The 12,717-nt window shown below is 39.5% G+C and overlaps 2 protein-coding genes across 2 annotated transcripts in view; one reads left to right on the top strand and one right to left on the bottom strand.

The window, feature by feature from the left end:
* The window catches only part of LGMN (legumain), a 1,022,235-nt gene that overhangs the window by 96,987 nt on the left and 912,531 nt on the right, over positions 1–12,717 (bottom strand). The gene's annotated exons all lie outside the window — the stretch shown is intronic.
* The window catches only part of GOLGA5 (golgin A5), a 46,439-nt gene that overhangs the window by 8,853 nt on the left and 24,869 nt on the right, over positions 1–12,717 (top strand). Inside the window, exons 3-6 of the mRNA XM_050799059.1 lie at positions 3,587–3,814; positions 6,231–6,450; positions 7,184–7,307; positions 8,494–8,697. Of these exons, the coding sequence (XP_050655016.1) occupies positions 3,587–3,814; positions 6,231–6,450; positions 7,184–7,307; positions 8,494–8,697 (776 nt within the window). The remainder of the gene's footprint in view (positions 1–3,586; positions 3,815–6,230; positions 6,451–7,183; positions 7,308–8,493; positions 8,698–12,717) is intronic.

Genomic DNA, 12,717 nt, shown 5'->3' with positions numbered 1-12,717 from the left:
TGGGACTACAGTCACACACCATCATGCCTGGGTAATTTGTTCATTTTTTGTAGAGGCAAGGTCTCACTATATTGCCAGGCTGGTCTGGAACTTCTGAGCTCAAGGGATCCTCCTGTGTTGGCCTCCCAAAGTGCTAGGATTACAGGCATGAGCCACGACACCTAACCTTTTGCATTTATTTTATAAGTGAAATCGACCTGCGATATTGTTAGGTTTTAGTATTACAGTTATATTAGCCTTATCAAATGAATTGGAAAGTGTTCCTTCTTTTTCTGTTGTGTTAATTAGTTGGTGTAAGACTAAGATTATTTATTTCCTGAGTGTTTGCTACAACTCTGTGCTAAAACCATCAGGACCTTGGGTATTCTTAGTGAAAGGTTTTAACTGTTGATTCAGTCGGCTTTTCATTTGTTAACTCTGTTTTTGGTAAGTTACATTTTTTTCCCAATAATTTGTCAATGTCATATACATTTTGAGGGGTTATACTTATTTAATTTGAGGAGAACAGTGAAGGGGTCACAGCTGAAACTTGCAGCGCAACCAGACATTTAGTTATTCTACCAACCCTGCAAAAACCAATGCTTGATCACGCATACTGTGTGAAGAATATCAGTCTCTGCCATATATTGAATCCTTACCCTGTTTCTGGCTCTGTGCTAAATGCCTGCTTTTTAAAACAGCTTTAATGGAGTATAATTCACATGCAATAAACTGCACAATAAGTATTGTGTAATTGATAGATTTCAGTATCATGTACATTTTAAAATTTGATGGCCTAATGTTGTTTATATCTGTCCCAGAGGACACTTTTGGTTATGCTGATCCTCTCTAGTATGTTTATTTCCTCTTTTGCTAATTTTTGCTTTCTTTGGGTTTATTCTGCTATTTTTTTAGCTGCTTAAGCTGGATATACAACTCATTAGTTTTATTCCTTCCTGCCTTTCATCTTTACTGTAACCAAGGCTATAAATTTCCTTCAGAATACTGCCTTAGATATCATCCCATGTTTGAATATATACTTAATTTATTTTTTGAATTTTATTATTTTATTTTTTATATTATTTACAAATTTTTTGTAGAGACGAGTTCTCACTGTATTGCCCGGGCTGGTCTCCAACTCCTGGACTCAGGCAACCCTTTCTCCTTGGCCTCCCAAAGTGCTGGGATTACAGGCGTGAGCCACCACGCCTGGCCTACTTCATTTCTTTTTAAAATCTTTATTTTAGAAATTTCAAACATACCAAAATAGAAAGTGATGACCTCCTATTATCCAACTACAATAATCACTCATGGCCATTCATGTTTCATTTATACCCTCCCGTGGGAAACATCGCTTTCTTCACCTGCACCCTCCACACAATTAATTTGAAGCAAATCACAGATCTTATATCATTTTTTCTATAAACATTTCATTTTCTTGCTCTAAAAATACTTTAAAAGCAAATGTTCACATCATTATCACCTTAAAAATGTAATAATTTATTTCTTTTTTTTTGGAGACAAAGAGTCTCGCCTTTCGCCCAGGCTGGAGTGCAGTGACACAATCTCGGCTCACTGCAACCTCCACCTCCCAGGTTCAAGCGATTCTCCTGCCTCAGCCTCCCAAGTAGCTGAGATTACAGGCACCTGCCACCATGCCCAGCTAACTTTTTGTATTTTTAGTAGAAACAGGGTTTCACTATGTTGGCCAGGCTGGTCTCAAACTCCTGACCTTGTGATCCACCCACCTTGGCTTCCCAAAGTGCTGGGATTACAGGCATGAGCCACCGTGCCTAGCCAACACTCCCGTTTTTAAGTCATGCCTTAGGTACCCATTTCCTACCCCACGTGATTATTAGCTTTTTGTGGTTATTTTTTCTTTGAGGTAAAATGTTCATATATTAAGATGCACACAAATCTTAGCTATATGACGAATGGCAATACCTGTGTAACCCACACCTTTACTGTGATATAGATTTCCTTTGCCCCAGAAAGTTCCTCATGTTCCTTTCCAGTTAATCTCCCCACCCCATCCCTGAAAGCACCCTGTGCTCTGACTTTTCTCTCCTTAGTTTTGCTTGTTCTAGAACTTCATGTGAATTGAATCATATAGTATAGATACTTTCTGATCTGGCTTCTTTTACTGAACTATTAGTGAGATTCATCCATGTTACCGTTCTTTTTTTATTCTGTTTTATTGTTATGTGGTATTCTATTCTATGGTTGTCCCACAGATTATCTCTTCTCTTTTATGGACATTGGATTTGTTTCCAGTTTTGGATTATTGTGAATAAAACTGCTATAAACATTTTTGTACTTGCTTTTTTGTGGGCAAATGTTTTCATTTGTCTTGTATAAATACCTAGGAGTGGAATTGCTGGGTGAAACAGTAGCTGCATGTTTTATTTCATAAGAAATTGTAAAACCTTTTTCCACAATGATTGTACCATTTTATAGTCCCACCAGCAGTGACAGGTCTAGTTGCTCTGCAGTGTCACCAACATTTGGTGTTTTTAATTTTAGCCATTCTAGGGGATGTCTGTTGGTTCTCATTATAATTTTAATTTGCATTTCCTTGATGACTAAAGATGTTTAGAACTTTTTCATTTGATTATTGATATTTGTTTATATAACCTTATACAGTATCGTCTTTTACCCATATATTGATTGTTTTAGTCAGTTTTATTATTTAGATACATAGTTCATTTTCATCACATAATTTTTAGAGTAATTTAAAAGTATACTTGCATTATATTTAGTAAGAAAAACAAGATTAATCTGAATTCATGAGTCTCCATCTCTTTGGGTAAGACATTTTAGATTCCAGTTTGATTTAAAAAAAAAATTTGCAGTGACCTGTTATTACTCTTCTTGCCTTGAAACCTGCAGCTGCTATATTGTGCCTTCCCAATTTTTCAGTGTTTGAGACTTCTCCTGTTTTTTTTCCGAAAACATTTGGAGACAAAAGGAAATCCAAACCCATTTTACCTGAACCCAACCACTCAAATGATCTCTGATGTTCTCCCCAGAACGGTGTTGTACTCTATGTTGCCGTTCATTCAGTGTATCCAGACTTGAGGATCCTTAGAGGTCCATATGACCCATTTATGAGAATGAAATTTCATCAGAGGGAAGACTATTGAAAATTTGTTTACTTTTTTTTTTTTGAGATGGAGTCTCGCTCTGTCGCCCAGGCTGGAGTGCAGTGGTGTAATCTTGGCCCACTGCAACACTTTCGGCCTCCCAGGCTCAAGTGATTCTCCTGCCTCAGCCTCCTGAGTAGCTGTCACTACAGGTGCACACCACCATGCCTGGCTAATTTTTGTGTTTTTGGTAGAGATGGGGTTTCACCGTGTTGGCCAGGCTGGTCTCAAACTCCTAACCTCAGGTGATCTGCCTGCCTCGGCCTCCCAAAGTGCTGGGATTACAGGCATGAACCACCGCGCCTAACTGAGAATTTGTTTACTTTTTATGGTGTTTTAGCTATAGCTAAACTTGAGCATCCTACCAAGTCCTAAAAGTCAACTTGAGCATCCTACCAAAGCAAGTTATTAACACATATGTGATGAACACGCCAGTGTAACAAAAATGTATTCTTTTTTTACAGAAGCTGCCAATAACTCAGATTCTAGCCGTGAAGATCAAGAGGAATCTTCAAAGGAAAATGCATCATCAGATGCTGCCTGCCCTGACCACACTCCAACACCTAATGATGATAGCAAATCACATGAACTGTCTAACCTTCGACTGGAGAATCAGCTGCTGAGGAATGAAGTTCAGTCTTTAAATCAAGAAATGGCCTCGTTACTTCAAAGATCCAAACAGACTCAAGAAGGTAGAGGCTTACTTAAATTGTTCAGGATTAGGAATTTAACTTTTAAAAATAAAATTAAGGCCAGACGCAGTGGCTCGTGCCTGTAATCCCAGCACTTTGGGAGGCCGAGGTAGGCGGATTGCCTAAGGTCAGGAGTTCAAGACTAGTTTGGCCAACATGGTGAAACCCTGTCTCTACTAAAAATACAAAAAAATTAGTTGGGCGTGGTAGCAGGCGCCTATAATCCCAGCCACTCAGGAGGCTGAGACAGGGGAATTACTTGAACCAGGGAGGTGGAGGTTGCAGTGAGCTGAGATCACGCTGCTGCACTCTAGCCTGGGCAGCAGAGTGAGACTTCGTCTCAAAAATAAATAAATAAATAAATAAATAAATAAAAATAAAATAATAATAAAAACTTTGAACTGTTAGAAATATTTACATTTAAACTGTGAGAAATTTGATGAGACTCGTAAAATGATAGTTTCATAGAACAATAGTGCCTAGATTTGGAAGTGGGACCAGTTATCCTCCCACCAACCCAAAACATAAGAGTATTCACTTCTTTGGTCATCCTTTTAAGAACCATGAAATTGAAGAACTGAGAGTAGTAGTCTAGTTCATTTCTTTATTCTGAACTTTCAAGGGAAGCTGTTCCATTAAACAAAGTAGTAGACACTAATAGGGTTGCAGTATTGCTGCTCTAGGGCACATAAAAGTACATGGAATTCAGTTCAGTGCCCTTGGGAATTGTGCAGTGAGATGGCCCTGGAGTAGGAAACCTCAAGTTCCTCAGAAATAGGTAATTAAAAAGGAAATAATCTCATTACTGAGGTAGTCACTGAGGAAGGTGTGAATGTTATTGTAAGTGTGGCTGAGAAGAAAATAGGACAAAATTGCTGCTTTGGTTCCTGGGGCTAACTAGAAAGGAGTGAGGGGTTGGTGGGAAAAGTTTTGCCAAGCCTTGAATAGAGCCCAGAAGAGAGGAATGGGAAGATAGTTTAAGACTCACTAGGCCAGGCGTGGTGACTTATGCCTGTAATCCCAGCACTTTGGGAGGCCGAGGCAGGTGGATCACAAGGTCAGGAGTTCAAGACCAGTCTGGCCAACATGGTGAAACCCCATCTCTACTAAAAATACAAAACAAATTAACTGGACATGGTGGCACATGCCTGTAATCCCAGCTACTCGGGAGGCTGAGGGAGGAGAATTGCTTGAACCGGTACTCGGGATCCAGGAGGCAGAGGTTGCAGTGAACCGAGATCGCGCCACTGCATTCCAGCCTGGGCTACGGAGCAAGACTCTGTCTCAACAACAAAAATAAATAAATAAATAATCACTGGTCAGGCTGACTTTAGAAATAAAGTTTCAGTTTACGCAGACTAATTTAGACATAGAAATAGAGCTGTTTGGCCAGGCACAGTGACTCACGCTTGTAATAGCACTTTGTAAGGCTGAGATTGGAAAATTGCTTAGGACAGGAGTTCAGTAACAGCATGGGCAACAGAGTGAGACCCCTGGGCTACAAAAAACAAAATTTTTTTTTGTTTTAAATTAGCTGAGTGTGGTGATGTGTACCTGTAGTCTAAGCTACTTTGGAGACTGAGTTGGGAGGATCGCTTGAGCCCAGGAGTTGGAGGTTGCAGTGAGTCATGGGCCATGATCATGCCACTGCACTCCAGCTGGGGCAACAGAGCGAGGCTCTGTCTCATGTTTTTGTTTTTTGTTTTTTGTTTCTTTAAAAAGGTCTGTCTCACTGAAAGAAAAAAAGCTTTGACACCCTATAAAGTTTGATTCAGTATTCTAAAAAATGTTTTGGTGGCTAACTGCAATTACATATGGTATATGAGGGTATGGAAATGCCAGTGTATTCTGAAATAGAGCACTACTTTGCTCTTTTTGCATTGATTTCCTAAGTCAAAAGAATAACATCTTTTTGCAACAGTAATTGAAAGAAATAGATTCTTTTCTGTGTTTAGGTTTTGTTTTGTTTGTTTTCTTCTTACTGGGGTGTACCTTTGATTTGGATTTGCATTCCTTCCCCTCTGTGTTGATCTTTAGGTTTTGTTTTGTTCTTACTAGGGTATACCTTTGATTTGGATTTGCATTCCTTCCCCTGTCACTAGCAGAACTTTACAAAATATACTCTGCTATGTATTAATACTAGTTTCAGCTCCCAGATGCTTAATGATATACAAACAGCATTGTAGAAGAGCAGCTAGCTTCATGCCCTTTTCTAATCTGTTACCTATAATCTAGCCGTGAATATTGCCCTTGAAAAGTGGATGACCCACTGGGGCATAGAAAATTGAAGATACCTGTAAGCTCCTAATTTTGTCAATAAGGAAAGTACTAAAGGCACTCAAAGTAGAAACTGTATGTGCTCTGAGAAAAATGTGTTTGATTTTGCTAGTATAGAGAAATTTAAAATTTTTTATAGAATTAAACAGAGCAAGAGCAAGAGTTGAAAAGTGGAATGCTGACCATTCAAAGAGTGACCGAATGACTCGAGAACTCCGAGCCCAAGTAGATGACCTGACTGAAGCTGTGGCTGCAAAGGATTCCCAGCTGGCTGTACTGAAAGTGAGACTCCAGGAAGCTGACCAGCTACTGAGTACTCGCACAGAAGCATTAGAAGCCTTACAGAGTGAAAAATCACGGTAGGTGATTCTATGAATAATGAAAAAAATGAGCAAGTAATGGTAAACATTGTAGTGTATCCTCTTATCAAATTTAGCTTTCTTGGAAATTTACAAGAGGGAATATTTCTTTTGGTAGTGTTAGAAATGTGTATGTTTAAAATGGATTCATTGGCTGGGTGTGGTGGCTCAAGCCTGTAATCCCAGCACTTTGGGAGGCTGCGGCAGGTGGATCACCTGAGATTGGGAGTTCAAGACCAGCCTGACCAACATGGAGAAACCCCCTTTCTACTAAAAATACAAAAAAAAATTAGCCGGGGGTGGTGGCGCATGCCTGTAATCCCAGCTACTCAGGAGGCTGAGGCAGGAGAATCACTTGAACCCAGGAGGCGGAGGTTGCAGTGAGCCGAGATTGTGCCATTGCACTCCAGGCTGGGCAACAAGAGTGAAACTCCGCCTCAACAACAACATAAAATGTATTCGTTGTTTGAACCCTGAGATGCATTGTTAGCAAATTCTGAATTTAAAAGAATTTGTAGTGTCATTAATCTTTCATTATACGGTGTGTGCTTATATTTGGATGCCTAAAAACATAGATTATATTCCATTAGACAGGAAAGATTTATCTAAAAATATTTCAGTCAAATTATCTTTTTTTGTGCTTGACTGACAAGCTGATGCTCTAAAAATTACTCTGCCTTATCACTGGTACACTGTGGACATGAGTTATTTCACATGATGCATTTTCCTTTAGAATAATACAGGATCAGAGTGAAGGTAATAGCCTGCAGAATCAAGCTCTGCAGACTCTGCAGGAGAGACTGCATGAAGCCGATGCCACTCTGAAGAGAGAGCAGGAGAGCTATAAACAGATGCAGGTTAGAATGGGAGACAACAGATTCCTATTGTTACTTGGACACGGGAAAAATGACTTTATGCTGTTTCATAGCACGTTAACTCTTTAATGCAATTCTGCAATGCATTTCAGAAAATTCTGTTTCTGTGACAAAAATCACATATTTGAAAATTTAGCTTGATCCTTGCTAAATTTAATTTTATGTGTTGAGAAACAATTAAAATAGTTAATGTGCATTAGAGATATACATCTTTTACTTATTTTTTGCAACAGTCATTGTCATTATTTGATTAAATGCTAATGGTTGGGGGGGTCGTATTTGTTTTTTATTAATTTAAGCTTTTTCTGATTCCAGATTAATCTGGCTCCTTTATTTCAGGAGAAAATTGTATGTAATATGTAAAGAGTTTCACTCTTAGATGAATTTTTGCATCTAGTTCAGTCCCAGCCCTGTCTACACATGAGAATCACCTGTGTGATACTTTATGCTGCCTGATCTCCATATGCAGTCACATTCCATTGTATGAGGTAGGGCCTAGGTATTGGTGCTTTGGTTTTACAAGATTCACAGGTGTATCTAATGAGCGGTCAGAGTTGCAAACCACTGGTCTGGGCTAGCTTTTCAACAGGTGAAAGTAGTTTAGTCCTGAAAGTAAGTATCAGGTAGTGTGTGTTTCTTAATTTTAATGATGTATTTAACACAGTATATTCAAAGTATTAATCATTTCAACATGTAGTCAATATTAAAAGTTATTGATGAGATATTTTATGTTATTTTTTGAATACTGGTTCTTTAAAATATAGTGTAATTTACACTTATTTATTTACTTATTAAATTGGAAGCAGTTGATCAGCTAATATCAGACCAGACCTAGTATCCAAGTGACCAGTTTCACCTGAGAAATTTCTTAAAAAAAAAACAGATTCCCAGGCGCATCTTGAAAATTCCAGTTTAGTAAGCTTGGGAAAGCCTTGGATGGCTGTATTTTTAACAAACTTCCTAGTTGATTTTAATGCGTTGCCATGTTTGGGAGCCACAACCTTAGATTTCCTGTACTTTAGCTGTTAACAAATTAAGAATTTTTTCCCCATCCCTATTATGTTGTTTGGCTGAGCTAATAAATCCCATAAGATATCCGAATGGATGGTTGTAAAATATGTTTCAAAGCTAAATGACATCATAATTATGATATAAAAATTTGCCACAGAATGAGTTTGCTGCACGCCTTAATAAAGTGGAAATGGAACGTCAGAATTTAGCAGAAGCAATTACACTGGCAGAAAGAAAATATTCAGATGAGAAGAAGAGGGTTGATGAACTGCAGCAGCAAGTCAAGCTATATAAGTTGAACTTGGAGTCCTCTAAGCAGGAATTAATTGACTACAAGCAAAAAGCTACTAGAATACTCCAAGTAAGCATGAAATGTACACTTTTGGATGTTAAGATGTGCGAGTTAACTGAAAGACACTTTGAGACTCTGTGTAGATACTGTGTGAGGTGCTTTGTTCGTGTTCGGCTGATTGGCTAGCTTTAGGTGCCTTACTCTACTTTAGAAATTTTATTAAAAGGATGCGGTGTCTCTTGTTCCTACCACTTCTTTTAAAAAAAAATTCCTTTTGCCACTGCCTAGTTCAGGTCTTCAACCTGTCACCTTACTCACTGTGATGATATTAATGCTTGTTGTTGAGCAGCTGTTCATTCTTCCTTGTTGATCTCCTATTGAATTTTTGCAGCAACTGCTCTAGGACTCATCCAGTTCTCAGAATTGCCTCACCCAGCTTTTTTTCCCCTCCTTCAGATCTAAGGTGACCTTACCCTCTACTTTATTAAGAAAGACTGCAGTCATCTAATGTCGTTTTTGAGTTCTTTCCTTTGCCCCTCATTTCAGAGGGAAAACATGTCCTTTCATTTTTTTCTAGGATCATTTTTCTGCCTGTGCATTGATTCCATCTCCCATCTCATGTGTAAGCCCTTTCCCCGTAAATCTATGCCCTTCCTTCCTGTGTGTGCCTCTCTGCGGCTGCCGCCTTCTGGCTCAGCTTACTTAAGAGCACATGATTACTTAGTGGAAAAATGAAGACTAGATCTCGGACTCCTGCCTACAAGAAAAACAGTCTCTTTTAGCTTTGTGACCACTTTGCACTATTTCCCTGTCTTCCTTTCTTTCAACGTCATAGTTACCAGAATTGTTGTATGCATCCTGTCTTCATTTCTGTAGAACTTGTTAACTCTTATCTCCTTCTTTTCCTACTACATGTCTGAAATTTCTTCTCAAAAGTATTTGATGACCTAAATAAATACTCTCTGTCCTTTTCTTAGTTTCCATACCTTGTATTTTGGTAGAACATTTGGCTCTGTTAACCCTCCCACTTTCTTGGAACTCCTGCCTTCTATGCTGTTCACATCTCCTTGGCTCTCTTTTTATCCTCTTCAGCTGTTTCTGTCTTTCTCAGGCCCTCTTCCCAATCTCCGAAGAGTAAGAGTCCTCCTAAACTGTGCCTGAACCCTCTTTCATCGTCCTTTCTTACCTTGCATTGCCGTATGCTCACTCTGCCTCTAATAGCCGCCTGCATATGACTTCAAGCATGTTTCCAAGCCTGACCTCCTGACCTCGTTGTCCAGCTGCCTGCTTTGCAGACATGGGGTGTTCAGCTCCCAGACCAGCTTCTCCCTCATTTCCCTCTTTTGGTCAACGTTACTGCCATGTGGCAGTAAAGCTTGAAACCTCAGGGTCATTTTTGACTTTACCTTTTTCCTTTAGTGTCAAACTCCTAATGGCTATGAATACCTTTTTCTAATGCTGCTTCTATGAAGTATCATATTCATCTCCTCCCCAAACCCTTCTTCCTAAGTACTTTTTTGTATCACCCTAATTTGTTAATTCATTGAAAAGTTACTTATTGAGCACCTAACTACTCAATAGGCACAGAGGATACAAAGCTCAAAAGATGTGTCCTCTTCCTTTAAGAAGACATTCATTTTAGTGGAAAGAAACTGAGATAATTGATGTAATAAAGTTATTGATGTAGTACGGTGGAAGCTTGAGGGAAGAATCCATTAAAACTTTCCTGGGGCTGTCAAAGATCAGTGCACTGAGGAGATGTGGTATAAAGAGAAACTTGAAAGATGAATAGGAAGACTCACGATAGGGAAGAGATTTCCGAGAGAACAACCTGTGCCAGAGCAAGGGAGCCAGAGAGAACATGGCATATTTAAGGGACTGCAACTAGTTCCATACTGCTAGAACATAATGTCTTCAGAGAAGAGAGGCAAAAGACTCATAAAGCTCAACGACAGGCAGAAGCCATGGTCAGGTTTGAGTGTGAGAACTGTGGCAGCCTGATGAAGAGGTTAGGGGCGATCTGGGCCTCTGTCATGTTCATCGTTGTATCCCCAGCACTGTGCCTGGTACTTGGTAAATTATTGAAAACATGAAAGTGGTAAGGGGTGGCATGGTGACATCAGTGGCATGTAGATGGTGAAGAGGTGAGCATAAGAAATAATGCGGACCTTATCAAAGTTTGTGGCAGTGAGGATGGCAGGCCAGGGACAGCTAATAGATATGTGGGCGATAGAGTATTTGATATGTGGAGATTTAATTGGAAGGATGGGGAAAAAGACAAATGGAATCTAGGATGACTCCAGGTTTTTGGTTTGAGTGTATGAATGACGTTTCCTTGTGTTAATAAAACGGGAAACAGGAAAGAGCAGGTTAGGGTTAAAGGAGAGTATGACAAATTATGGTAAGTATGCAAAATTGATGCAGCATTGAGGTGACAATGTTAGAAAGGTAATTAGAAGTAAGTTGGGAGAGTAGGTAAGATTAGCCAAGAGTGATGTGTAACCTAATGGGGAGAAAGGCTGAGGTCTAAAGACACAGTCTTAAACATCAGCATTTACAGACTGGGCAAAGGGAGATAGCCTGCAAAAGAAAAATACTGAGAAGATGAGCGGTCAGAGATTGGAGAGAACCAGGAGGAGACTGATGCCATCCAATGAAGCCAAGCAGGGGGAGAGTTTCAAGTGGGGCATGATCACCAACCACGGCAGGCGGCTCTGATGTGACGAATACCGAGCAGAGTTCCTGGACTTGGCAACAAGGAGGTCCCTGGGGACCTCTCAACAGAGAGTTCCGGGGTGGACTGGGAGCTGAAGACACAGAGGCAGGGTGCTTGACCGTGGACACTAGGACAGTAGCTAGATGGGGGAATGAGGTTGGGAGGTTTCTGGTTTTTTGTTAAAAAGATCTTAAAATGTTATAAATGATCGTGTTTATTATAGAAAATTTGAAGAACACAAAAAAAGTTTGAAGAAGGAAATGGAAATAACCCATAATCCTGCCACCCAGAAACGGAAAAATTATTTTTGATGGAGGAGAATGACTTTAAAATATTTTAATTTAACATGAAAGCTGCTGGTCCTTATTGTTCCTAGACTAGAATTAGGACTTTGTAAACTGGTCTTTGCATGTCAAATCTCTTCTTCAAACTCATTTTTTATCTCAGGGGTCAGAAAACGTTGAGAGGGTCAAATAGTAAATATTGTAGGCTATGTGGGCTACCTGTAGTCTCCCATCACATATTCTTTGTTTTTATTTTTTATGACCCTTTTAAAATGTAAAAAAAAAATTTAGCTTTCAGGCTGTACAAAAACAGGCCCACAGACCATCGTTTGTGAGCACCTTCTTCATAGCACCACCAGGTTAGCCTCTTAAAATACATCTCTAGTCATGTCACTCCTCTCTCTACTTTTTGGTAATTTGTTTTAGCCTGCCAAATAATATTAAAATATTTTAGCCTGAGATCTGGAACCTCTCCAAATTTGTCCTAAAATACTGTCTGAGCTGCATCTCACAATATTTTCTTACAGACTTTCTGTGCTTTTGCATTTTTATGCTTTGCTGTCTGTTTTTCTCTGCACTTTTCTACCCATATTTTAAGGCCAACATTTATGCTCTTTTAGAGTTAAAGCCTCCTCTTACCCAGAAGTGGTTTTTCCTCTCAGAACTCTGCAAGTAATCCGACCATATCCCTCTCTCTACTTCTACTTGTGTAGATTGCCTTCTGCTGGATACTTGTAACGTCTCTTTTAGGTTGTAAGGCAGAGAGTACTCTCTATAGAGACATTATCTTTATTGCATATTGCACAGAACACAGCACCATGCCAAATAAATACTTGTTGAGTAGAATGTGATGGAAAATAAAAAGCGTGAGAAGAAAATGTGAGAAAAGTCTTATTTGGCCAGGTGTGGTGGCTCACTCCTGCAATCCCAGCACTTTGGGAGGCTGAGGCAGGAGAATTCCTGGAGGCCAGGAGTTCAGGACCAGCCTGGGCAACATAGCAAGACCATGTCTCAAATAAATAAATAATTTGTTTTTAATCTCTTATTTTATTTTATTTTGAGATGGAGTCTCGCTCCGTCGCCCAGGCT

Source organism: Macaca thibetana, chromosome 7, assembly GCF_024542745.1.
Source record: "Macaca thibetana thibetana isolate TM-01 chromosome 7, ASM2454274v1, whole genome shotgun sequence".
Taxonomy (NCBI): Eukaryota; Metazoa; Chordata; class Mammalia; order Primates; family Cercopithecidae; genus Macaca; species Macaca thibetana.
Note: the sequence above shows the minus strand (reverse complement) of the source record. Positions and strands in the feature narration are given on the sequence as shown.